Source organism: Puccinia triticina, chromosome 2A (assembly GCF_026914185.1).
Source record: "Puccinia triticina chromosome 2A, complete sequence".
In the NCBI taxonomy this organism is placed as follows: domain Eukaryota; kingdom Fungi; phylum Basidiomycota; class Pucciniomycetes; order Pucciniales; family Pucciniaceae; genus Puccinia; species Puccinia triticina.
In genome coordinates, this window is record NC_070559.1 from 7,755,405 (window position 1) to 7,782,236 (window position 26,832).

Below are 26,832 nucleotides of genomic sequence, written 5' to 3' on the forward strand. Positions count from 1 at the left end.
TGTCGTACGTGCAGATGATTGCCTACCCCCGGACGATCTGCACCCTTTGCAAGCTCAGCTTGTTACATGACTCCAGCAGCGTTGGTGAGAAACAAATCATGTAAGGAGAGCTGTAGGCTATTGTTGTTGGCCACCCGTCCCACACCATCATTGCCTCGTATCGGTCGACCAGAGGGTCCCCATGCTTGTCCATAAAAAAATTAAACTCTATACACTCCCTCACATCTGTCAGTATTGCAAACCTTTTGAGAGGGGTAGGGGATAAGAGAGGGACTGGCCATTCTAGTAGAGAAGAAACTTGACATGCCCAAGGGCGGCGACTTGTCGCAGCGGCGCTAGAGCGCGTCCTGCTGATTGATCTGGTTGAAGTTGGGGAAAATAGCAGTATTGAGGGTGTTGATGTTCATGATCTCGAAGCTCCTGGCACAATGGATTGTCAGCGGGTTGTGCAACTACTGGATCACATACAACTCGGATGGCAGAAAAAAATCCTGCGCACAAACACACACAAAAAACATTGATCACAATGGGTTAAGACACACTTTGTAGCCCCGGAACATAATTTAACAGGGCAGAGAGGCAAAAAATTGCTTACACCGTGCACATTCCGCGAGAGTGCGTCGCCCACTGTCAGGCCTCAGCTGAGAGGAGATCGAGCCAGTGGACCCGCCGATTCCGGAGCCGTTCACATGGCCAGTAGGAGGAGGAGTAGTATTGGCGGGGATAGAGCCAGAGCGAAGGGTGGCACAGTTCTTCCAGATTGGACAGTCGTAGCTATAGCAGAGGGAAATGCTGGTATTCGCACGCTTGTGCTTGGCAATACATACCTGTAGCGAAGGGTTGGTTCAGGTTGCATGTTGGTCGGGCTGAGGCCGCGCAGGGACATGATGTACATTCGGATGTCACCAACGGCCAAAAAAAAAGTTAGTGGTATCAATCCAAATGTCAGTGGCAACTGCGCAGTGGCAGGCAAACCTATCGTAGTTGAAGGGGAACAGGGTCTGTTGCAGTGGGAAATGTGGCGGCGGTCGAAGTGGCAAGCGGTGACAAGCATGGCAGTGGTAACAACCTGTAACGTGGACCGTGGCGGTTGATTGGCGAGCAGTAACAGCGAGTCGTTGAGGACAAGCTGTGAGGTGGGTGGGTCTCTGGGCAGCGTATTTAAGGTGGGCAGTTCCATCAGTTGGAACCCCAGGGGATCCGGTTTCGTCCTACCCCCTCCCTGGGAGCCCCCTAACCACTTGGTTAGGCCCTCCCTGGACACCTTTAACAACCGGCCCACTTTTGCTTGTTGCTGCAGCACAGCTGGAGGGTCATCCATAGGGCCTTTGGGTCTTTGGGGATTTCAACTTTTCCTTGTTTTTAATTGTTGTGTGCACTCTTTTTTTGAAATTATGTAAATAAAACACCCCAAAACTTAGATCTATAATTCTAGGATTCTGTGTATTTAAGAAAGTGGGATAAGTGCCCTGAAATTTTTTTGCGGCTGGGGCATGTAACGAAAAAGTTATTCCCTAAGTATATACCCCAGAAAAGGGGGTATGCAAAAAATAATTAATTAATTAAAATTGGTTTTTTTGGTATTCTGATTGCATGATAATTTTTTTCATCATTTTAGACAAATTTTGATATTACTTGCGTTGCGTAGAAATGAGTAGAAAAAAACCGGGTACGCGCGCGGAAAAGGGGGTACGCAAAAACCGGGTACAAACGCGGAAAAACCGGGTACGTTTAGTAACCCCCTTTGTATTATGTGAGATATTGACTGTGTGGGTTGGCAGGCCAGCATTGCAGCAAGCACTTGAAATAATATGATCCCATGTGGCCTGGAACCAATCAATTGTCAGATCACATAGCTAAATCCTTCAAAACACAGAATCATGGTTCTTATTGTCATGAAAGATTGAATCATTCTTTGGAATGACATTTCTATTTTGGTTAACTCTTGAGTAACAATTTCAAAGGGTCACTCCAAATAGTACCCACTTAATTTGGCTGTGAACCAATGGTACTCAGAGTGACACAAAATATCTCATTCATTGGAAAGCATTTAAAATAGTTTCATGGCATACAAATAGTGAAAAAACACAGAATCATGGTTCTTATTGTCATGAAAGATTGAATCATTCTTTGGAATGACATTTCTATTTTGGTTAACTCTTGAGTAACAATTTCAAAGGGTCACTCCAAAGAGTACCCACTTAATTTGGCTGTGAACCAATGGTACTCAGAGTGACACAAAATATCTCATTCATTGGAAAGCATTGAAAATAGTTTCATGGCATACAAATAGTGAATAATGAATTTGGGAATGACTCAGCTATCTTCTGTCCCTCCTGTGTAACATGGGGGCACTGCAAATAGTGCACACATTAAGATGAAAATCAGGTAAGAGAAGAACAGAAATATAATTTACCTACTAATGCCTCAACCTGAGTTAGAATGGAATCTAGTCCTCCCAACACACACATTCCACACCATTGCCAATACCACAGCTTCTCAGTTATACATGTGCCAAGTATCAAAATTCAAGATATTCTTCAAGTATGTATGAATTGATGCCCTCCAATTTTTGTATCAAAAAATCAGGTAAAATGAAGAGTTGGAATGATATCAACTTATCCTACTCATTCACATCTTCATTGATTCTTACCCTGACCAAGATAAGTTTTTCACATGTTGATTCACCAAAAAAGCACTATTCAGCCTACAACAGACATTTGTTCCACTCCTAATACTTCACACATTCAGGATGTGTTGCACCAGCCTCGAAATGCTGTCTGGCAGTGGTTTTGAGTGAAGAGTTACAGCTTGACCCATCATTGCAAAGTTCAACTGCTCGGACGAGCCGGTCCGAGCAGTTCTCGGATATGGCCGTCCGACAAGAGGTCCGACTTGCCTGTCTGAGCCAATGGGCACTTCTGGTGACTGCTTGAACAAGGCTGTTTGACATCTCATTGGACGGCCATGACCGAGAACTGTTCGGACAGACCAGGCCGAGGACTCATCAGAACTACTGGTCCGAGCAGTCAATTCAGGTAGTGCATGTCACAATGACTTGCAATAAGAAGGGCGCTGAGGGGCTTGGAGGATGGAGGTAGCCGAGCAAGATCTATGGGACCCCAAGGAGTAGACTAGTCAGAGCAAAGAGATTATCAATTGGCGACGAGTCGCACTAGATGACGTTGGTCGATGGGCGCCAAAAAAAAACCTTACCAGCTAGCAGCAACTCAAACAATCGCGCGCGACAGTTTAACCTCAAGTTGTTATGTGATTGTTTTTGATGAGTTGTTTTCTTGCTGGCAATGGGTGGCGATGGGGTTTGGAGTGTGTGTGCCATAAGGTTCCGATCCGGTGCCCCGGAGCCGGATATCAGCCATCCCGCACCCTGACCCTGGTCTTATCCGGAATCCGGCCGGATTTTCCCGGATCTGAAAGCAAGGGGCATTTCCCAAAAAAAGTGCCAATTTGATCGGGTATGCCGGGGATTCCCCGGTAGAGCTCCCGATTCATGCGGGTTTCACGGGTATTCCCCGAGAAAAGACCTTATTTTCGGGTGTTTTCTGAGGTTTACCCGCATAAATGTCGCTTTTGGAGTGCTTTTCACTATCCGGCCGGATGCCGGATTTCTCTAGCTCAATCCCGAACCCCGATCCGGTCTGCGGGGTTTCCGGATTTTGCCGGATCTGCGGGGTCCGGATTGGAACCTTAGTGTGCCAGCTTTGAAGTGTAAGCGCGGTGTGGAGTGGCAGTCAGGGCATCCGCATCCGTGGCTAGATTAGCCTGGGCTAACTAGCTCGGATTACGATTGGAATAGGATAATCCGATTGGCCATCCGCATGGGTGGGGATTAGCGGGTCCGAGGCCGTCGGAGGTTATGTGTTTAGGTGCCTATATGTTATGTGTTTGGCACCTAAACACATAAAGTTCATGCTGAAAAGCATGATGAATATTCATTTTGAGGTTAGTCCGAGGACTAGTGGGGGCTAGATTTATACCCCACTAGCTCCAAACCAAGCTCCGGGTCAAGTTGATCCCCAGTTGATCCAACCCGATGCGGTTGCGGGGTCGAACTAAGTGCCCTAATCCGGGCTAACTTAGCGCCCGGTGCGGATGGTCTCAGAGTCTCAGATTCGCGCGGGATTGAAGCGGGTTTCAATCGAGAGGGATTTCCGACATCTCGCAGGGATTCTCAGTCCACGACTGGGCTGGCGTGCACGCGCGAGCCCAGTCTAACACTGGCTGGTTGGAGGTTACATAGGTCGTAGGGCACGGGGTGCCAAAGTGTCAACGGAGTTTCCGGCGCGCGGTGCTGCGGGGCACGAGGGCTCCGCAGGCAGCTGGGGCGGCGCAGGGCCTTCAAACGGCGGAGGCGGAGCGGCATATGCTAGGCGCGGAGCGTGCAGTCGGAGGCGGCGGTGCTGTGTGTACGCACTTTTTGTCTTCAGAAAGAAAAGTAACTATGTAGATCAAGTCCCTCTATCGAAGAAGCGGAAAGGAAAAGAAAGTTTAGCTACAATTAAGGGGCCATCGAGCGACCAAAATATATATTCAAAAAAGGGGACAATGAGGAAGAAGCGACCTCGCACACACGAACAGATTTTTACATAGATAGAGTGAGATAGATAGACGCTTTTCCTTTGTTCAGATCACATACGATAAGAATCAAAAAAGAATAAAAATAAAGAATTCTATGATAATATGGTAATGGTAAAAAACGGGAACGATTGTTTATACTTGTTATTTCATATGGAAGATATTATACAAAACCAACCAAGGGAGAAGGAGTCAGAGAAGGGTTCTGGAAAAGCGAGAAGAAAAAGAGGAGAAAGTGTATACTGTATATGTGTGCGTTGTGTGTGTGTGTGTATGTGATTTTTGTCTAAGATAGCAAGTAGTCTCTGACGATTTCGTACGTGACAAACGAAGTGCCGATGCTAGGGGCGACCTGCGGAGCGGCGAGGGTGCGAAAGGGCAGTGTATACGAAAGAAAGAAGAATGGAAGGATAAGCGGATTTGGGAGGCCGAGAGGATCGAGGGAGCACACGAAGAGGGGAAGACGGACCTTGAGGAAGTTGGGCCACAGGCCCTTATAGAGGCCGGCGAGGCCCTCTTTCTTGAGGATCTTGAGGGTGGCGTCCCAGGCGCCGTTGTACTGGAAGCCCATGCTCGCCATGCCGGTGACCTGCATCCTGCGTCTGAGGACGTCGAGCGGGTAGGTGATCGTCTGGGAGAAGGCGCCGGCGAGTGCGCCACAGGCGAGTTTGCGGAGCACGCTGGGCTGTTGGCGGGCGCCGGCGATGCCGGAGACGGGCGGGCAGAAGTAGGTTTTGAGGAGCTCGTAGGCGGCGAAGTTCGAGCCCACGTAGGGCGCCACGCCGATCACTGTCGGCACTAGGCCCCGGTACAGGCCCCGCAGCCCGCCCTCGTGCTTGTACACGTGCATGCTCATCCCGATCATCCCCATCCCCCGCTCCTCGACCCCTCCTCGAGTCGGCCGCCGCGTCCCGATACTCGCGGAGATGATGCTCAGCCGCGACCGCACTAGATCTAACGGATACGTCGACACCACCGAACAGATCCCCGCTATCGCGCCCGCTCCCAGTCTTAGCGGCGTCGTCAGCTCGCCCGTCGACGAGAATCTTGACAACAGTTTCTTGGCAATCTCGTAGGACGAAAATTGGATAGCTGAATAAGGCGCTGTATTGAGCGGGGGCACAGATCCAAGCATCAGCAGGTTTCTGCGGGGCGGGGAAACAGGAAGGAGGCGAAAAACGGACCTATCCGAACGACGTTGATGCCATTGCCTTTGAAATACCCACGCCAGCCTTCTTCCTTGCCGATCTTGACGAGCGAGGGCCACATTCCCTGGTAATTCGCCGATCCGGGCCCTTGACACTGACTAAGCACCGCGCAAGAGAGAAAGGATAAGCGATCGGGCGGAGACTCGAGGATGTGGAGGAAAAGAGACCAGAGGGACGGGCTTACAAGATGATTTTGAGGCGTTCGAGGGGCGAGACGACCGTCCTTGACATGGCGCCCGCGGCGCCTCCAGCGATGAAATATTCGACCAGATGTGAGCTTGTCGATTCCGGCTTGGCCCGACTGGCCGTCGCGGCCGCTGAAGTGGTGATCGCCGGCGTGCCGAGGATTGTAGTGGAGCTGGAGGCGGAGGCGGGCGAGGGCCGGTGGGTCGAGGAGGAGTCGGCAGACATCTCGGCGCCGTGCTTGCGCTCGTTGCTCGTTAGCTCTGGGTGACGCCGGTCGGTGGTTGAGGTGGGGGTGGTGGTTTAGGGGGTGGTTGGTGGTGGGCTGGGCGAGCTGGCTCCGGGGTGGTTGCTGGTGGGGACAGCAGTGGGCGTGGGCCGGGGATGGCTGCTGTTTGGATGGCCATCTTCACTCAAACAGCACACTCCAGCACTCACTGCCTCCATCTATCTCTCCCGGCCAAATAAATTAGTCTGAGATAAGTTTGTTTATGTACATCATCAGCATGCGCATCGGCCCTGATTAGCCCGGATCTACACACAACACACACTTGAAACACTGGGCCGAATATGTACACTTCGATTTCCCCGATCCCCCCTGAACAAATCCACCACCCAGCCACACAAAAACACGACAAAATATGGATTCTGCATGGCCTGTGACATCTGTCAGTCACTGCTGACTCAAGCTGCTCACATCCGGAAAAAAGAAACATGACAAGGAGAGGCAGGCCAAAGAAGAGAGACAGGGGTCAAGCAAAGAAGCGGTCGATGAGGGTCTTCAACGCGGCGAGATCAGCGGCGGATAAGGAAGAGATAGCAAGACAATGGGGAAGAAGTGAATCCGAGGAGGAAGAAGAAGGATGGAGGGAGGATTTGAGGATGCGTTGGGCCAGCTCGTCTGTCCACTCGATCCACTTGAACTGAGAAAACAGACAAGTGACGGCGGATCAGTAAAGCGGTATAGCCGAGATTGTGGCAGAGGGAGAAGAAGAAGGGGGACCGACATGGCAGCCCAAGAAGTAGAGGGTCCGCAGACAGAGCGCTTGAGAGCGCCGGAGAGCGTCGGCATGGAGGTCAGCCAGGGTGATTGTGGCCGCAGACTGGGCGCGAGTGACTACTGCTGGGTGGTGAGAGGCAGGCACAGGGGTTTGGAGAGAGAGGCGGAGGGTTTGGGCGGCGGGGCTGGCCTGGATGAGCGCGCGGGTCTGGGCGGGGGAGAGGGTGTTGGAGAGGACGAGGGCCTTGAGCAGGGCCCAGGAGGACTCGTACTCGGGATAGGCGGCAAAGGCGGCATGGCAGGAGCGGATGAACAGGGGTCCTGGTTGGGCGATCGAGCAGGAGAGCAGGAAGGAGATGTAGTTGGCGGCGGAGTGGTCGCGCGGATGGAGGCGGACGAAGCGCAGGATCCGGGCGCGTTCGGCCTCGAGTGCCTCGTCGGCAGCGGTCGCTGATTGATCGGCGGAGTGGACGAGCTGGTAGACGAGCCATTTGCGGTGGAACCAGGCGTAGTAGTTGCGCGGGTAGAGCTCGCAGGTGGTGAGGCTGAATTCGAGCTCGGCTTGGACGAGCGGGGCCGGCAGCTCAGCCAGAGGTCTGTAGATCAAGTCGGCGGCCTCAGATCCTGGTCGTCCTGTTGTGGGCGTGGGCGGGAAGAGGTGGTGGAGGGCCCATCGGCGGTGGAACCAGAGCGCGGTGGACTTGGCGTGGGAGGGGATGGAGAGCAGGAGCCTGGTGAGTTCGAGTTCGCTGGGGAGCCGGTCGGGATGCTGGGGGATGATCAGCTTCCTGCGGACGGAGAGCGCGGTGAGATGGTCTGGGTTCTGGATGAGCAGCAGCCGGGTGAGCTGGAAGGCGTCGCGGGCGGTGTGTGGGTCCTCGGTCTTGCTGGCATCGTACAGGCGGTGGAAGCGCTGGGAGGCGTGTGCGTAGATGAGGGCGAGTGGTTTCTGGGGGATGGCCAGCTGGTCGGCGCCGCAGAGCAGGAAGGGGTGGTGGGCGTTCTCGGCGGCGGGCGGGAGGCCGGAGGGGGAGATCTCGAGCCGGGTGCTTGGGGAGGAGGACAGGGTCAGTGGGAGCAGCAGCGGAGGGGGAACGGCGACTGACATCGGCTGGCTCGAGAGGAGCTCGTCCAACTGGGCCGACAGCCTCGCGCCATCCATCATCTTCCCTCGTCGTGGTTGCTGCTCGGAAACTCGGCCCTCGACGGACGAACGGACACCGAATAAATTCGAACACGAAAAAAACAAACAAATGCCATATATCCTCATACAGATATAACAATCCAAAGAGAAAGTACAAGATGCTGGCTATGTAAGAGAGAGAGATGGCTATTTATACAATTTCTAAGTCGCATCTCCTCCGGGTGGGTCTGTCTATCTATAGAAACAGGGAAGAGAAGTATGTGTAACAGAAAGCGCTCCTAGACGACATGGCCCGAGTCTTCGACGATCATCAGCCGAGAGCGGGGATCATCGTCCTGATGGCCGGCCGGGTCGGGGGTGCCCGCCGCCGAAGCCGAATGGTCGGGAGAGCCGTCGAGCTCGATGGAGTCCAGCTTGGTCTGGCGCCGATAGATCAGCGCCTGTGCGAGGATCAAGATATCGATCGACAGCTGAAAGAGTGCACTGTGTCCAAGAGAAATCGGTGTTAGAAGGACACGCAAGATGGGCTCCTGGATCCGGGGATCGCCACTGACCATATTTTGAATTGGATCGAGTTCGAGTCTGGGGTGATGAAGACCAGGTAGATCGATTTGAAGCTATCCCCAAACAGCCAGCCAAACAGGACCATCGAGCTGAGCCCGGCCAGTGATTTCCGACGGAAGTTGGTGATGAGTTGAGGGATTGGTAGCTGGAGAGAGAGAGAGAGAGAGAGAGATGGGATTGGATCAATGGACTGGACGAGTTTCAGGTGGGAGAGAGGATACATGATACAGACGGTGCTTTCGAGTCCGAGGGAGAAGAAGCCGATGGCCTGGATGAACCAGTCGTAGCGCTGGAAGAGGATGAAGAGTGCGGCTTGGACGGCAAAGAGGAGGGCGAAGAAGTCGACGTAATAGTCGAAGGAGCGGCCGGCGGAGCGACTGACGCCGGGGGAGGGGGCAGCGGCGGAGGGTGGGGGAGCGGCTTGCAGCGTGGGCGGGGACCTGCTCCTGAGCGGCTCGGGCCCGGCGGAGGGCTGGAAGGCAGGGTGGTCGTCGTACGGGTTCCCGGCGAGCGGGGCGGGCTGGTCGGCCGGCCGGGCGGGGTGCTTGAGGCAGAGGCGCAGGAGGGCGAACTGGGCGCCGATCATCAGGAAGGACTGGACGAGCAGGGCCGTGTCGAAGCGCTGGCCGAGCCAGTAGAACAGCCGCGTAATGTTCGCTATCCTGGGCGCCGGTGTGGTGGGAGAGGGGCAGATCAGCACGCTCGTCTATGGATATGCAGGAGGCTGGAGCTGGGGATACGAACAGAAGCACGACACAGATCAGGTGCGAGAAGCCTTGGGAGCTCTGCGTCTTCTGGATCGCGCCTGGAAAACATCATCCGTCAAGGCGGTCAGCTGGCTGTCACCCAACAAGAAACGACGCGGGCACTCAACGGTACTGGTCGAGATAGACCAGCGGGGATCCCAATGCTGGAGTGAGGGGCAAGTGGTCAGGAGGGGTGGGCGGAGTATGGAGTGCTGGGGAGTGTGCTCACCGATTCCGACGCTGGCCAGGGTGCTCATCCATCCCATCGTGCGTGGTCGTGGGCGGGTGTGGTTGGTGGGCGGGAGTGGCTGGGAGAGCAACCCCCAGCCTCACCTCACATCCGCAAATATAAACCCAGTCCCGCAGAAGGGACTAATTGCCCGCAATTGGTGATCTTCGACAGTACAGGAGGAACTTGATTCTTCAAGACAACCACCCTTTGTTCAGTAATCTCGCACTTTCTCCTTCATCTTGCCAGCTGTTTCCCCATCCTTTCTCTCCATGTTGCGGAGGGAACGGCCACAGCTTCAATAGTTTAATCATTCTCTACTTTCTTCATCCTGTGATCAGGCCAACAAACATTCAACTTTCTCCTGCAGAGGGGAAGGAGTGCCCCAATATGTTTTTTTCCCTTTCGGAGTTAGACACCCGCCTGGCATATTGTGTTCAGCTGGTGTACTGATCTTATGGAGACTCGGGCTCTGCAGGGAACCTTCAGGGATCGCAGTCATGTGTGTAATTAAGTCCCTCGAGACTTCGGGGGTGAGCTCGCGAATCGCGCACCAAGAATGGATTTTCAAGGCATTTTGTTTATTTTTTCTACAGCTCGGCTACCACATCCACTCCAATTTTATTATCTCTCTCATTGGAACATGCTGCAGAAAGGATACAATTTTTTTTTTACCTCCCATGATCCCCTCTATGTTCTGGTGGAGAGCAAACTGTGGAAGCTGAGTTGGGGAGCACAGACCCTCTCTGTGCAAAATCCTTATTTTGAGTGTTTTTAAAGGGTTTTTTTGGACTGGAAGGGATGTTGAGAAGTTACCCAAATTCCTTAGGTTCACCAGGCACAAGCTAGTCTTCAATCTAAGCAATTTTATTGCACATAGAGTTAAGGAAGCAAGGAATTATAGAGGTTTGGATATTCCACCCAGCCAAACTCAGATTCTTATTTGATTATGTATACAGGCTAGAACTTGTCAATCCACAAACTTAGCACAAGTCCCTCTTCTGCAGGGGGGTGCAGCGCAAAGCGCCTCACACAAAGTGCGGCCTCCCATCAGCAGTCTTAAAAAATACTACATGACACCAAAACAATAACAAGAAGCAGGCCTTCATTGTCTGTGAAGCCAACACCAGGGGGGAAAGTGTGGCACTCTCTGGAGAGTACCAGACCGTATGTTCCTTTGGCAACACTTTCTGATTTCAGCTGTTTGAGCATGTGGGATTCAGGCTTCAAACATGTTGACCTTATGTTCAAATCAGGCTGATCTTTGATCCACTCCATGGCGTACACACTGGTAATTGAGTTGAGGGTACCTCCACTGGATGCCTGGTACACAGAACGTAATCAGCCTGATTTTGGTGAATTCCCAGCTCCTATCACTTCCTCTCGATTCTCTTGATTCATCATCGGTTTTTTTTTTTTTCTTGTACAAAAGAAATCTTCCAGCTACTTTCACATATCTCAATCATCACCAATTAATCGCCCCTTGGCTTGATAGAAAAACATGTTGTGTTTACCACTGCTTTTTGTAGTTGAGTTTGGCATATTTTTACATCTGCAATTGGTGAGATAGATGGGCAACAAATCTAACTCGGGCTTGTTCTTTCGGTAGGCTTGCATGGTCATTATGCCCATCCACTCGATACTCGGCAGCGAGGAGCTCACAGCTTCATTGAAAGGTATGGTTGACAGTCCCAAAGAGAACGGTGTATCAACCCATGGAGAACTCGTTGCTAGTACGGCAAAGCCCACGATGACCACACACCCCAGCATCGCAGAACCAGTGGCCGGCACTCGGCGAGCAACGACCAATTCTGTTCCAGTTGAAGCACAAGTTGTCGGAACTCCTGATGGGCTTGTAACAACGGTGAAACAGATACTATACAATACAGTATCTTCAGATACTTGTGCATTGTATCTGTTGAAAAATACAAGATTGTAAATACAAATGTATTGTATCTGCCTGAAGATACAATACCATAGTATTGTACCAATAAATTATTAAAACTTGATTTTCTTGTTTTTGGCCAATGTGGACTTTATGCAGAAAAACTATCAAAAAACGTAAAAATACAGTATCTTGTATTGGGCTGTATTTGCAACAAGATACCAAAGTTTGAATACATGTGTATAGTATTGGTATTTGAATACAATACAAATAAATAGTATTGGGTGCAAAACAGATACAAATACAGGCAGATACAGATACATGTATTGTATTTGTTTCACCGTTGCTTGTAAGAAGCGCGCGCGCTTTAGAACTCGAGAATGCTGAAAAATCCGGCGCAGCTGATCAACAGATCGATCACCTGGCGGAACATACTGAGATTGCCGATGCGAATGATTATTTGGTCAAATCAATCAAGTGGTTGGAAAACGTCGGACTTTGTTGTCTTACCCTACAGGCCTGTCGTACATTGACTTTGGCTTTTTTTGGCAGTGGAGCAAATGAATACCTCCTTGACCCTTCCAAAAAGTTTTTCTTGAACGGCTCCCTTCATTTTTGGCTTGCTTGGTTTGCTGCAACAGTTTATGTTATCGCGTCTGTTGCCACTTATGCTGAACACCCTGTAGGAGTCTTAAAAATGCAAGATCTGCCCGGTTGAAGTGATTCTTCGTCTTGCAAAGACTACTCCCAGCTTCATACTTTTCACTGGAAATCATTTGCTGCTCGATTTTTTTTATACCAGGATAGATGAAATCAGAAAAAACAAAACCACAAAAATGTCGTCTCTTTCCAATTTTTGGTTACTCTGGCATAACATTATATGGCGTTTTAAATATCATTATGTGATGGTCTATCTTACTTGTTTACTGGTAGCTAGCTATGATGCTCGTTGCCAGCTGATCCCTGTGGCCAGAAGCGAGACATAAACGTAGCTAGCAAAGAGACGGAATGTTCATTTTTTACATGAATTTGAGTGAGTCTAACAAGAAACTATGTGTGGCATCATGAGCTTCTCGGAAGTCCATCCCACGACGATTTCCGCAGCGGCTCATCCGGGCGCACGAGAGCTGGTCGGACCCACAGACTCTAACCGGCAGGCATCGGAGAAACCATTTGCAGTAGTATGTAAACCGACTCGTCGCCGAGCTCGGGCGAAGTGGGCAAATTGAGCAGGGCTTTCCTGCATGGCCCCAGGCACATCCCCAGACACATCGTTCTCCACCTGATAGGATAAAGAATTGTCAGTGTCATACTATACAGGATCACTGTACTACTTTCATAGCACTTTCATAGCTTGTCTTCGTTGAGGCTTGTCAATGAGGCCCCCTTGTAAAGCAGTCAGGACGAGCTTGCACTGTCGTCCCCAAGTACAGCATCTGTCGAGCGCCAAGACGACTGGCCCATCATGAGCAACTTTTTACGTCAAGTAAATAACTTGTATGTTGTACCACTGAGTGTGTGCCTCATCCCAGCTGCTCCATGGGCACGTACGACTGGCCCACTACGCCCGGGTGAAACGGGGAAGACGCTGGGGCTTTCTGGGCCTGATCAGTTCTGCAGCTTGTAATACTCATTTTGCCGGAGCTGTTTCTCCGATTCTTGTGTGTCGTTTAACCAAAAAACTTAGTTGTAGACGACAGTTTTTGTTGACAATCTGGTGTCTGTTGACTAGCTCCTTTGGTTCCTTGTATTGGATGGTTCTATAGTCAAAAACCTCATCCTGATCATCTCAATCATCACCCCAGCTGCTCGTTGATATAAAAAACATGCTGTGGTTACCACTGCTTTTCATAGTTGAGTGTGGTTGTGGTTGTCTTTTTTTTCGATAATTGGAGCCAATCATCAGATCTAACACGGCTCTTTGGGATATAGGTTTGCGTCGGTATTGGACCCAAGGTATCCGTTTCGATGTCCGTTGAAGGCCCTAGTGGTGGTGTTTCTGCTGGAAAATCGGTGATCGCTCAAGTCACTGGTGAAGGAGTGATGAACAATCCGACTGGGTGTGGACTAACTCCAGATGGAGAGCTCCTGTCGGCGGCCAATGCCCAACCCCTCCACGCGCACGAAGCCGTCATTCCCCACGATGAGGCGCCCGTGGCCGTCGCCCCTCCCGGACAATCACCAGATCAGTTGGCGCAACTAGTACAACAGCCGGGCAGCACTTGCCATGGGGAGGTTGCGATGAATCGGGTCAATGGTCTTTCGATGATGGCAGGAGATTATCTGCGAGAGGTCATATTATGCGTGGGTCTGTTCGGGATCGCTCATTATGTACTCTGGCATACGGTTCCCGATTCAAGAGAATATCTCATGAGGACTCTTCTAAGAAGATATTCTTGAACACCCCACTCATCTTTTGGACGTGCTTGTTCACTGGTTGGCTCCATGTCTTTCTTGCCATCCTTTCCAAGAAATTGCCTGAATGGAAAGCTATAGATGATTTCCTGTAACTACACTATTACTGTTTGGGCAGTTTATAGGCTATCTACATTCCGTGAATTTTCTTTGTAAAATTTCTTTCAGTTTTTATTTAGGATGAGCTTAAAGTTAAACATGTCATAGGGCCCAGACCTTAACTCACCCAATTGGTAAAAACACTGGTCGCATTCGAACTTGACAAGGTCCCTCGAGACTTCGGGGCTGAACTCGCGAAGGAGCCTCCGTCAGGAGGGACTTAGAGCATCTCCAGCAGTCCGGGGGTGGATCACGTTGCTTTTGGCAGGCAGAGATTCACTTTTTTCAAATCTCTCAGAGATTTCCAAGTCTCTCAACTGCCGCAGGCTTCCACAGGCTGCTATAGACATGGGAATGTAGCAGGCCGGAGGCAAAAATGATACATTTTTTATGCTTCCATCAAAAAGTACCTGTACAAAGGCCACCCAACAGGGAATGCTGGTTGTATTGTGAAGGATGAGGTTGGCTGGACCTTCAAAAGCACATGGACCAGCTTGAGTAAGCAAAAATTGGTGCATCCCAAGCCACAGCCTGTTTAAGTCAGCACTATCCACCCCCGGACTGCTGGAGATGCTCTTAGACCCTAGCTGCCCAAGCTCGCGTAGCAAGAATGGAATTTTGAGGTACTTTCTTGATTTTTTCTATAGCTCACCTATCACTGTGAAAAAAACTCAAGAAATCAGTGTCAGTTGACATGCGATGTCTTTGATATTACTTTGATTTGTACAAGGGTTCTTCCCTGTTCCTTCCCTGTTGAGTCCACGAGTCTTCCAGACTCGCTCAGCACAGCCTGGTGCTAAGCCCACCAGATCTGTGCAGCTCAGTCATTAGTGCTCATGACTGCGCCCCCTAAGAAGTCCTCAGCTGGGACAAGGATCAACTATTCCCCCTTGTTGACCACTGTACACAACAGTTGACCGGGAGCGGTCCCTCCCGGTCGAGAATTGCATACCACAGTAAACCGGGAGCAGTCCCTCCCGGTCAACAGTCACCTCCAACAGGCGACCGGGAGCGGCCCCTCCCGGTCAACATCACCATACACATGTCGACCGGGAGGAGTCCCTCCTGGTCGAGAATCACATACCACAGTCGACCGGGAGCAGTCCCTCCCGGTCAACAGTCACCTCCAACAGGCGAGTGGGAGCGGCCCCTCCCGGTCAACATCACCATACACATGTTGACCGGGAGGAGTCCCTCCCGGTCGAGAATCACATACCACAGTCAACTGGGAGCAGTCCCTCCCAGTCAACAGTCACCTCCAACAGGCGACCGGGAGCGGCCCCTCCCGGTTGACATCAACATACACATGTCGACCGGGAGGAGTCCCTCCTGGTTGACATCACCATACACATGTCGACCGGGAGGAGTCCCCCCCGGTCAAGAATCGCATACCACAGTCGACCGGATGTGTATGCTGATGTTGACCGGGAGGGAATCCTCCCGGTCGACATGTGTATGTTGATGTTGACCGGGAGGGGCCGCTCCCGGTCGAGGGAATCCTCCCGGTTGACATGTGTATGTTGATGTCTTCCGGGAGGGACTCCTCCTGGTCGACATGTGTATGTTGATGTTGACCGGGAGGGGCCGCTCCCAGTCGCCTGTTGGAGGTGACTGTTGACCGGGAGGGACTGCTCCCGGTCAACTGTGGTATGGTGTTGCAAGCGCGTCTGGGTACATACCCAACTCCCGCTTGGCCGAGTGCCTCCGGAGGTTGGGTATGTGCCCAGCGGGCTTGATCAGGCAGCTTGCGCGGGGGCCAGAGCTTGGCACACAGCCAAGTCCCGCTTGGCCGAGATCAAGCTCTGGGCCGATGGCAACACACCGGTCATGAGACACCAGCCCTTGTCTCTGCCTCAACAGGAAAGAACAACGTGCCCTCGAGGAGGGGAATGTGAAACTCCATAAAATATTATGTGTCCTATGGGAGTTGAACCCATGTCTCTTATATCCATGTCAAGTGTACTAACCACTGTACTAAGGACGCTTGGATATGAATAGCTGCAGGTGGGTCAATGAACATCAACTGGTGTCACATGAAGATCCCTAATTGAGGGGAAGACCCGTAAATGACAGGTCATGAATGAGTGACACCAGCAGGTATGATAAAGCTAAGAGTAGCAGAACCACAACCTGACAGCCCCCCGTGCTATGAAAGGGGTTTATCATACCAAGACTCCATAATATCCTAGGTATCACGCGGTAGCGCTGGGCTCATAACCTGTGAAACTCCATAAAATATTATGTGTCCTATGGGAGTTGAACCCATGTCTCTTATATCCATGTCAAGTGTACTAACCACTGTACTAAGGACACTTGGATATGAATAGCTGCAGGTGGGTCAATGAACATCCACTGGTGTCACATGAAGATCCCTAATTGAGGGGAAGACCCGTAAATGACAGGTCATGAATGAGTGACACCAGCAGGTATGATAAAGCTAAGAGTAGCAGAACCACAACCTGACAGGGAAACGTTCTCCTTTCTCAACATCGCACATCGGACACTGACAAGGGAGCTTTGCCTTCTTGATGGTTGGTCTGTAGGCTGGTCATCGGGGAGGAAAGACTCCCTTCACGGTGGGCGATACTTTTATTGATCATCAAGAAGGGCGTCTTCTCTTCTTGATGACCGGTCTGGAGACCGACCATCAAGGAGGGAAACTTCTCTCCTTGATGACCAGCACAGCGTTTGGCGTGCGTGGCACCCTTGCTTGAAATCGGCCCAGCGGGGCTTTGTGCCAAACCCCACCCACTTTGCAATATGCCAAGCGGGGGTTGGGAGTGTGCCAGGGGGGCTTGAGGATCGGCCAAGCAGGCTTTAGCGTTGGCCACACGCGCTTGGCCTTTTTTTGGCCAAACTTTGGTGAGTGCCCAGATGGGCTTGCAACACCATATGCAATTCTTGACCGGGAGGGACTCCTTCCGGTTGACATGTGTATGCTGATGTCAACCGGGAGGGAGTCCTCCAAGTGCTTGTTTGTCTGGTCCTCTTGACCGGGGAGGAGGGGCTGATGCTGCCTGACAAGCCCAATGGATCCCAGCTGAGCAATTTCCTCAGACACCATGCAGATCCCAGCTGAGCAATTGCCTCAAAGCTCAGCTTGTCTAGTGCACTGTGCCCTACAAGAAGTTGAGCAACTTCCAAATATTCCAGGGTGTTCCAGCCTGGGATTAGTTTGTATGAACCTGGCTCTAATTGAGTATTGAATTGAGTATGCTGCATGTCAACTGGCAGCGCTTTCTCGAGTTTTTTTGACAGTGTATCACACCCACTCCCATGTGATTAGCTCAAGGTCAGCAGAAGAGTCTGGAGAAAAGAGTAGGAATTATTCTATCTCCATTGATCCCCTCTACGTTTTATGGTGGACAGAACTGTGGAACTGAGGTGCTGAGCACAGACCTTTTCCATGTAAAATTCACAGATTCAGTGTTTTTGATGTGTCTTCTTGGAGTGGAGGGAATGGTTTGAGATGCCTCAAATTATCCAGATTGGGCGGGCACAAGCCAGTCTTCAACCTCAGAAAATTTAGTCTCAAGAAGGTTTTGGAAGCAAGGAATTATACACTTTTGAAAATTCCTCCCACTAAAATCTTGAATCTTGCCCCTGCAAAAAGGGGCAATAAGGCGCAAGTCCCTCCTGCCAAGGGGTGTCTGAGGCTTGATTTACAAGACACACGCCCGCAGCAGCAAAGGACTTGGTTAAGTTTGGGTTGCATTGCACCTACCGCAGGGAGATTAGCTAGCTTGATCAAGCCTCTTGAACGGTGTAGTGGTAAATACGGGATGTGGACCCAAATTGACCGCACGGATTTGCGCAGGTTGCGGACTGCAGATTCCACAAGGCTGGCGCGGAGTGGCACAGCGAGGAGTATGTCTTTGAGGCAGAGCGCGGAGTTATTGTACATGGTGCGGCGGCGGCGGAGCAGGACTCAACTTAAGCAGGCCGGCACGGACTGGCTAGTAGCGGCAGTGACTGGGGGAAGCCATGGCAGCCAAAGCGGGCTACGTCAGCGGGTGTAGCTGGGGCGGAGGCGGCGTGTGGGATCCTGGTATTGTAGAATAGACAGGGGCGAGGAAGCTAAGGCAAGAGGATTCCAACAGTGGGTGATGAAATGCGGCAAAGTTGACAGGAGATCTGTGTGAGAACGGAATGGACAGGAAACATGTGTGATTGTGGGAGTGTGGCTTGGCAGATTGCCTGTGTGAGAGGCGGATGGAGGAGAATGGTTTCTTTCTCTGATGTTTTTTTTTTTTTCCTTTTCTACAGAGGGGGGGAGGGAGTTCCCCCCCCCCCCCCCCCCCCCAGCATCTTATTATGTTTTACAGTTTTTTTTGATTCATTCTTGTTATTACTCTGGTACAGATTCCTTACTGTGGAGATTTTACTTACCTGGGCAGAGTTTCTCTTTTGTGTACTTCTTGGCCTATTTTACTGTTTTACTGTGGCTTTATATGTGTTTTGTGGTTATTCTATATGTTACTTTTACCTGCGTTTACAATTATTGCGCCCCATACCTACTTGCGGAGCGGAGAAGAGCTCTCCAGATCACCCAAATTTACCCGGGAATCATCTTGGAGCGGCATTTCTATGCAGGGACCACTTTTTCTCACCACAATGGTTGGTCCCAAAGGACCGCGCGTCTCCACAGGACGCTCTCTGTAGAATAGCTGGCAGCGCGGGCGCTTAAGAGCATCCCCATTGGGTGCTAGGGATTAGCCTAAGTTAAACCTGCAGCTAACTCCAGACTAGTGCTAATCCATATTCTGATTCAGGACTGTGGAAACCCCCTATAGAGGTGGGTAACCAAAATTCAAAAAGTTTGGCAAAATTCATACATCAGGGGGCATCGGGTAATGATTTTTTTGGCTGATTCACACATTTTTGTGCCTATGCTTGGGGCAAAATCCCCCTGGGGAACCAAAAAACCCTGATGACAAGCAGGGTTCTATGGGCTTTTAGTGGATTTAACTGAATTTCAGTGAAATTCATGCATTTATGGCATGTTTGGTGCCTCAGCCTACCCTTGGGGTTTCAGAGCCCATTCATACCAATTTGGTGCCTAAATTTTGTTAGGTTACCCACCTCCTTTGGGGGTTTCCAGGGTCCTCCACATTGTTTTGAATATCTCTTGGGTTAAACAGGCTTTAGTCTAGTCTAGCTCCTGTATCTGCACCAGCAAAATCAGTTGGCTCCCTAGATGCATATTGGGATGTTATTTGGATGCACCTCCCGTGGCCGGGCAAAAAGCATACTCAAGATCTGCATAGTCAAACTACTTTTCAAAAATGTGCTCTGTTTAACTGCTGGATGCTAAAAAGCCATCCTCAGCTGCATACTTAGGATGTATTCCTGCCCATCAAGACCACAAAAAACAAGACTGGACGGAGCAAGCATCAAACCCACAACCTCTAGCACCCTTACTGGCAATCAACTGCCCTCTGATGGCCCCCCCCCCCACCACCACCACCAAGTACAGTCATACTATTTTGGGCCGGGTCAGTTTGGGTCTTGGGTTGACCCAACATATTATGCACCAAAAACCGCCAACTTGACTGTTGGAGGTGTTGTAGTCAGGTTGCAGGCTGACTCAATTAGAAAATAGGCTTCCCAAACCCAACCCAACAATCTTACAAGTTGGGTTGTGTTTGGGTCATGTCAGTTTCTTTAAGAGCATGCCCAAACCCAACCCAAAACCCAACAGGTCTCGGTTTGGCCCAACCCATTTACAACCTGGTGAATCCCAAACTTCCCTAAGTTTGTTCTCAGAGCATCTGCATCCGGCGCTAGATTAGCCTGGGCAAAATTAGCTTTGATTACAATTGGAATAGGCTATTCCAATTGGCCATCCACATGGGTGGGGATCAGCGGGTCCAAGGTGTTGGAGGTTATGTGTTTAGGTGCCTATATGTTATGTGTTTGGCACCTAAACCAACGGTGGGCCGCTACACTACACTACACTATTTCAGTGCTACGTGTTAGCGTAGCAGCAAAAAGCGCCAGCCAATTTTGAATAGTGTTAGCGCCGCTACGCTGCGCCAATAGCGCGCAAATTCTTTGTTAGCGTTAGCGCGCCACTACAGTCGCTAAGCTACGCTGCGCTACAGAGATTTTACAAACAGCACACATGAAAGCAATGAACCCCAGGCTTAGGAAAAATTTCTCCTTTTTACTAAAAAATAAAGATTTTGGGTGTGTAATTTGAGATCTGGGAGGCTCCCAGACTCAACAGGAAGTGAAATTCCCCCCTGGTTAAATCCACATGGCTACCTGTACAAGGAGACCAGCGCATGTATTACATAAATTGATGTTGGAATTTCAGGCGGATACTGCTGTTTTTTCTTACATCAGCAGGAATGTGTCTCAGAAAGAGGTATTTCTCAAACTTCTCTCCAAGCCATGAACCAAGTACTATCAGCTTGTGACTGCCACCAAATTTAAGAGTAGAAGCAGGCCTTTCTTTGGTATCTGGGGTGGGACTCAGTTATTTTGGGAAATGGGGTTTTTGGGGGCACAAATTTGGCCACCTGCAAAAACAAAGAGCTGTACGCGGGGCTCCCACACCAGTAATCAGGTATTCCATGCAAGTCCCTCCCTCTAGCTGGGTTCAGGCCGTGTTTGAGTTGGCTTTTGGGGGGAATTTGCAATTTTGGCCCAACCCAAGTTAACAGAGGCACAAGCTTGCGCTTGTCTAGGCCTGCCTAGGCAGGGAGCAGGATCAAGCAGCAGAGCAGTCCACACCAATGGAGGCCTATGCCTTATGCCAAAATTCCCATGTGATAAGTTTTTTGATTTGGGCTGAAAACCCTCTATTTTGCCTTTCTCACCCTGTAGCTGATTTGCTGTTCACATCCACCCAATTTCACCAGGGGGGAATGTGTGGAACTCTCTGGAGAGTGCCAGGCCGTAATTTTATCAGACAAATGGTCTGATGTGAGTGAGATGTCAGCTGTAACTCTTTGTTTAACTTTCTTTGCAGCACAAGGGTAACTGTAGGAGAAGTGGTTGGGGAATGATCTGTGACTCAATTCCAACACATGAAAATATCATGTAATCTGTTGGAATTTTTTGTTTGGTTCATATTGAACAAAATTCTGAATGTGGACTTCAATTCACAACATTTTTTGCCAAGAATGTAACTATCCTGATTCTCAAAGATATCCTTGACCAAGCAACAAGGAAGGCTTTTCAGGGATGATTTGTCTCAATTAAAACCCACATCAAATAACATAATCAAAGATGGCTGTAGAATATAGCAACCACAAAGTCTCAGCTAACTGGTAGACAAAACGGATACTTCTGCCTTGCCTCTTCCCATCATAAATTGGGAGGGAATTGATGTAAAATCAAGTATATATTTTTTGAGTATCAAACAGTGTCAAAGCTGGGAAAACCTGTGTACCCTGTCTTTCCTCCCTGGAATAAGAAATGTGACCAATATAAGATGCCTTTTTACCCACCATGTTTACCAAGTGATGGTCAACTTATGCAGGCTAAATTTTGCTGTGCCATCAGCTGTTCATTTGGGACCATGCATCTTGTGTATTTGAATACACATTGCACAATTTTCCATCACTTTACATCCACCTGATTGAAAAATGCAGCGGCTAGAGGTAAAAATCATTAAGCTTCACAGGGGCAAGGGGGCAGATTGGCGGATATCAACAGGTGCATCAATATTTGGCTGATCCTGGAACAGGTAGGAGAAAGAATTCAAAAGTTTTTCTGAGAGCTCTGAGGTAAAAATTCAATTCTGATATGCCCACGCACATTCACATCTCAGCATGGGTCACACCTTTTGTCTTGTAGATTGATCATCTTTACATATCTTCCCTGACTGTTTTCAGCAATTTTTTGCTCTAGGTAGCATTCCTTCATCACAGGTCCCGTCATGTCCATGTCCATTGTGCAACAACATGGGGTTGATTGCTCTTATCACATGGTAATTATTAGCACCAGGTGTAAGATAAGACTGATGCACTTTTGACCTGCTGTAACCAGAACAATTAAAATCATTAGGATTGGACTAGCACAAGGGGCACATATATGTGCTGAGAAGCACCAAAAGAGACTTGTGTGCAGGGAGTTTCAACCTGGGCACAATTCAACTACATACTGTTCATTGAGCTTGGCATTTCCAAGCTTGGTGTACAGTATAGACTGCCCACCAAGCTCAGAATGGCCCAGATCAATAACCAGGATGTGCTGGTTGTTGTACCAGGCTTCTCTGACCAGATGACCATCAAAAACTGGCCATTGAGTTGGGGAGGCCGTGCTTGACAGCCAGCATGCCCTGGTCATCAATCTTCAGCCTCTCCAAGCTCAAATCCAATGACCAGTACATACTGGTCATCCAGCAAGAAGCCCTGGAACAATGACCAACACGTACTGGTCATTGATTCAGCCTTTCCAAGCTTGGTAGGCAGTCTACACTGCCCACCCATCTTGGAAAAGTGAAGCTGGATGGACAGTAAATGCTATACATCAAGCTGGGATTTTCCCTGCACTATGTACATTATGTATGGTCCTTCAAGCTGGAAAAAGCCAGTCTCAATGAACAAAACACCGTACTGGTCATTGAGCTAGGATTTGCCCAGCCTAGTGACCTGTAATCAAGTGGAGGGTGTCTCCACTTGATGGCTGGTACATAGAACCGGTCACCAAGTGGGGAAACCCTCCACTCAATAGCCAGTACACACACCAGTCGTTGAGTGGAGAATCTCTCCAATCAAGGAAAATAGAAATCATTCATTGAGTGCAGGATGTCTCCACTTGGTAGCTGGTAATTTAGATATATCCATTGAGTGGACACACCCTCCAATCAATGGTTGTCCAACAGTCATCAAGTGGAGGGAATCTGCACTCAATGACTGTACACCCCATTCACCAAGTGAAGGGGGTCTTGACTTGATTCCTGAAACACACCACTAAGTTTAGAATACCAGATTGAGGGGGTTCAAAGTTGAATCCCGCGCGTGCAGGAAGCGATTCAGGAGACCAAATTCAGGAAAAATTAACCCCCGCCAAAAGTTGGAGATTTTTCCTGCAGCTTTGAACCCCCAATTTTATGACAATTGGTGGAGACCAATTCAGGATTTCTCCCAGCAAGTCACGATCACCCACACGTATGATCCAGAACTGTTTTTGAATTCTCTTCACCACCACCCTACTACTTACTGATCTTTCCTTTGAACAATACACTTCTCAGATTTCTCTACATCAAGATGGTCCGTGTTTCGCAAAGGCAAGATACGATCAAGTTCCTTGAAATGGCCTTGGAGAACAACCTCTTGCTTGATGTAATTGATGGGGCTTTGGGACTTGACGACAAAAGCAGCTCAGATGAGGAGGACAGAAAGTCAAGCTCCGACAAAGACGAAACACAAGCGGCCGCCAATGATGACTTGTTGCAATATATTCAAGCAGTCTATCTTGAGAGGTACTTTGGTACTCGTGGACGACTTGCTCTTGCTCCGGACAACAGCGATTGGCTCATGAACCGACTAGGCGATCGGGAATTCAAGCAAGAGTTTTGGATGTTGCAAGGGGCTTTCTTGAGGCTGACTGAACAGATTTCCTCCGGTCCTGTCTTCCAAAAGAATTCCAACAATCCCCAACGGCCAGTCTCAGAACAACTGATGGTTGCACTGAAGCGGTTTGGATTGTCGGGGAATGGTGCATCAATTGGATTCCTTGCGCAATTTTTCCGAGTTGGCAATGGAACCGTTGAATTGTACACCAATCGATGCATAATGGCAATCTTGTGAATGCAATCAGACATTATCAAATGGCCCACCGCAGCGGAGCGAAGATCAATTGAAGAGAACTATGCTGAAGTTGGATTTGATGGCTGTGTTGGTTTAATCAATGGCTCCCTGATCCCAATCTTTGACAGTCCCAGCAAGAACGGTGTGGTGTGCTGTGCCTGTTGCAATGCCAAAAGGAAATATGAAAAGGTATCATGATAGTACAGTTACATACAGGTGGAACCCATTACAAGAGGAGGAGATAATCTTACACAACAGTTACAACATTTACACACATACACCCTTTGGTAGCCACGGCGGATTGGACAGAAGAATACACGACATAGATATGAGGACGAGGGAGGAGGAAGGAAGGAGGACCAGAAAGAGGCTTTGACCCTCAAATCCTGGAAAGGATGAGTATTCTAGTTGGGTGCAGAGTGCATGGAAGGTGGCTTGGTTACATAGCAACACATTCTGAAGGATATGGAAGGTGGCTTGGGTACATAGCAACGCATGACATCAGGCAGTGCAATATACGCAGGCAGATAAGGTGTACAAATAGTGTCACTGCAGCATAATTCCCTCATTGTTTGTGTGGCTGTGCAGTACAGTTGTACATATGCTGTGCAACTGAGATCCCCTGCAGCTAAATTCCCTCAAACACATTCCCCTGGAGCTAAAATCCCTCACTCTTCATTATAAAAGGAGCTCTTCTCCCCCCCCCCCCATAATTTCTCTTTTTCATCATCAACCTATAGAGGTCTGGTCACATATGGTAGTTTGGCAGTAGTAGTCTTGAGTAGCGTAGAGTCAGTCAGTCAGTAGAGTGTTAGTACAGTAGTAGAATCAACAACCAACCAACCAACCAACAACAAACCAACCAACCAACAACCTATTCTCCTTATTAGCATATTGGTAGTAGTAGTAGAAGTAGAAGTAGTAGTACAAATTATAACATCAACAACAGTAGAGGAACTTTACCATAACAAACCACGTTATCCTTAGTTATAACCAGTCTGAAAACACATTGAATTAGATATTTAGGTCTGATAGAGATTACCATATAAAAGTAAGAGCTATCTTGGAATCTGCCACATTTTCTTAAATATTGATTACAAGACTCTTGGTTATTTGCATAGTACTATTAGAGGGGCAGGTCTTTCAAACCACCTGTAGATTGTAATAGCCTTTCAACCTATCATACAATTTATTTCCCCCTCAAAGGAACTTTGATTACCCATCCATCCCTGGAGTCCTACAACGGCCCAGATTTTTGGTCTCGAAAGGGTTTCTATGCCATTGCTACGCTGATCATCTGCGATAACTGGCAAAACATCCTCTACCTCTACACTGGATGGCCCGGCTGCTCCCACAACCAACGTGTTATGGCAAATGCTAGTGTTACTTTGACTCCTGATGATTTTTTTCTCCAGGAGAGTATCTCCTCGCCAACTCAGCGTTTGTCACTACACCCACCATTCTTGCAGCTTTCAAACGACCAGCACACAGGCAGCTCACCAAAGACAAACATTCATTCAACTATCTGCTTGCAAAGAACCGGGTTCACATTGAGATGTGTATAGGGGCTCTCAAAGGAAGATTCCAAAGCTTGAAAGGCCTCCGACTTCGCATTGGTGGTAAGAAAGACCAAGTCAGAGCAAATGCATGGATAATGGTGTGTGATAATAATGATTTAATAATACATGCAACCTCATGTATGTCACATATCTGATTTTTTTGATTCTTGTTCAGGCATGTGGAGTTCTCCATAACATCCTGAATTAGGGCGATGACTTCGATTTTAATGATCCCATCCTCAATCCTGGAAAAATTCTCCCCGACAATGATCAGAGTGAGCACACAAGACAGCGATCCACACTGGCTGGGCGTCAGCAGCGTGAAAAAATTAAGAAACAAGTACTTGATTTTAATGAATGAAATAAATCCTGCTACAAACAGCTGGCTCAACTACCAGCTCCAAGATAGAGAGCATAATTGCCCAGAGAAAAAAAATGAGAATGGCGCAATCGGCCGTAGAACAAAGGGAGGGAATGGCACTAACAGCCAGAAAGAGAGTTCTTGAATTTATCACGGATACATCAGTCTGCTACTTGGATGTGTGTATCTCGGGGCTAGGCTCGGGTACCTGCCACTCCCCCTGGGTACCCGCCGGCGTGTGCCGTGTATGTGATTTTGGCTGACCAACGGTGTCATGCGCGCGGGCCGAGCGCGCCTCAGCGCTTGCAAACTTAGCACAAGTCCCTCGCCTGCCGGGGGGCAGGGGCGCGAAGCGCCTCGCACGAAGTGCGACCTCCTGTCAGGGAGGGACTTGCGTGCAATCCACGATTCCTGGCGTGAGAGCCCCGCGTGCAGTTGGTGTTTTTTGCAGGTGGCCAACTTTGTGCCCCCAAATCCCCCACTTCCCAGAGGGCATGTTGCCCGCCTCTTGAATCGGTGAAAGACCTGCATCTCCTCTTCAAATTGGTGGTAGGCATGCCACCATTGCCCTCCTCCCATGAGCTGGAGATTGGCTCAAAGGAGCTCACTTTCCAAGAATCCTTTGAGATGACTAATAGAGTTGTACAGTTCTGTACAGTAAATCTCACTCCCTACACGGCCACTTTTCCTCCATGATTGGAAATTTCAACCGGGAGGATCAGGCATTATATCAGCAGCTACAAGGCCCAAATTTCATCAGAAGAAGCGCACTCCCAAGCACCTCTTAAGTCCAGAAGGGCGACCTCAACGGGCCAATGGTTGATGTTTAAAAATGAAAAGAGTGAAAAAAAGCCTGATACAGGCTGATATTCCTGGGGCTCTCAGGCCAGATACAGGTTTTTGCAGGTAAGCCTCTCTGTGAGACAGAGACCCTGCGGGGCTCTCACAGTGAGGCTTTGTTAAGCTTGCAGCGCTTGTACTGTTGGATTACGTGTAATCCAACAGTACAAGCGCCACGACTGCTCACCACCAACCTAAGCAAGCAAGCAGATTATGAAAAACACGGCCAGTCTAAAGAA

General features: G+C 49.4%; 6 protein-coding genes across 6 annotated transcripts; 2 read left to right on the forward strand and 4 right to left on the reverse strand.

Moving 5' to 3' along the window:
- Positions 1-335: 335 nt before the first annotated feature.
- Positions 336-886, reverse strand: PtA15_2A824 (uncharacterized protein; the record flags this gene model as incomplete). The annotated part of the gene is made up of 3 exons (XM_053166884.1): positions 336-420; positions 667-774; positions 828-886. The coding sequence occupies 3 exons, from the start codon at positions 884-886 to the stop codon at positions 336-338; spliced, it is 252 nt and encodes an 83-aa protein (XP_053018062.1).
- Positions 887-4,882: 3,996 nt separating this feature from the next.
- PtA15_2A825 (uncharacterized protein) lies at positions 4,883-5,865 on the reverse strand (the record flags this gene model as incomplete). Its single annotated transcript, XM_053166885.1, has 2 exons — positions 4,883-5,700; positions 5,781-5,865. The coding sequence occupies 2 exons, from the start codon at positions 5,863-5,865 to the stop codon at positions 4,883-4,885; spliced, it is 903 nt and encodes a 300-aa protein (XP_053018063.1).
- Positions 5,866-6,739: 874 nt separating this feature from the next.
- Positions 6,740-8,152, reverse strand: PtA15_2A826 (uncharacterized protein; the record flags this gene model as incomplete). The annotated part of the gene is made up of 2 exons (XM_053166886.1): positions 6,740-6,910; positions 6,995-8,152. The coding sequence occupies 2 exons, from the start codon at positions 8,150-8,152 to the stop codon at positions 6,740-6,742; spliced, it is 1,329 nt and encodes a 442-aa protein (XP_053018064.1).
- Positions 8,153-8,409: 257 nt separating this feature from the next.
- PtA15_2A827 (uncharacterized protein) lies at positions 8,410-9,707 on the reverse strand (the record flags this gene model as incomplete). Its single annotated transcript, XM_053166887.1, has 6 exons — positions 8,410-8,614; positions 8,686-8,840; positions 8,928-9,357; positions 9,440-9,500; positions 9,570-9,605; positions 9,671-9,707. 6 exons carry the CDS (start codon positions 9,705-9,707, stop codon positions 8,410-8,412), a joined length of 924 nt encoding a protein of 307 aa, XP_053018065.1.
- A 3,674-nt stretch (positions 9,708-13,381) lies between these two features.
- Positions 13,382-13,955, forward strand: PtA15_2A828 (uncharacterized protein; the record flags this gene model as incomplete). Its single annotated transcript, XM_053166888.1, has 2 exons — positions 13,382-13,408; positions 13,488-13,955. The coding sequence occupies 2 exons, from the start codon at positions 13,382-13,384 to the stop codon at positions 13,953-13,955; spliced, it is 495 nt and encodes a 164-aa protein (XP_053018066.1).
- A 9,335-nt stretch (positions 13,956-23,290) lies between these two features.
- PtA15_2A829 (uncharacterized protein) lies at positions 23,291-25,587 on the forward strand (the record flags this gene model as incomplete). The annotated part of the gene is made up of 2 exons (XM_053166889.1): positions 23,291-23,513; positions 25,568-25,587. The coding sequence occupies 2 exons, from the start codon at positions 23,291-23,293 to the stop codon at positions 25,585-25,587; spliced, it is 243 nt and encodes an 80-aa protein (XP_053018067.1).
- Positions 25,588-26,832: the final 1,245 nt, after the last annotated feature.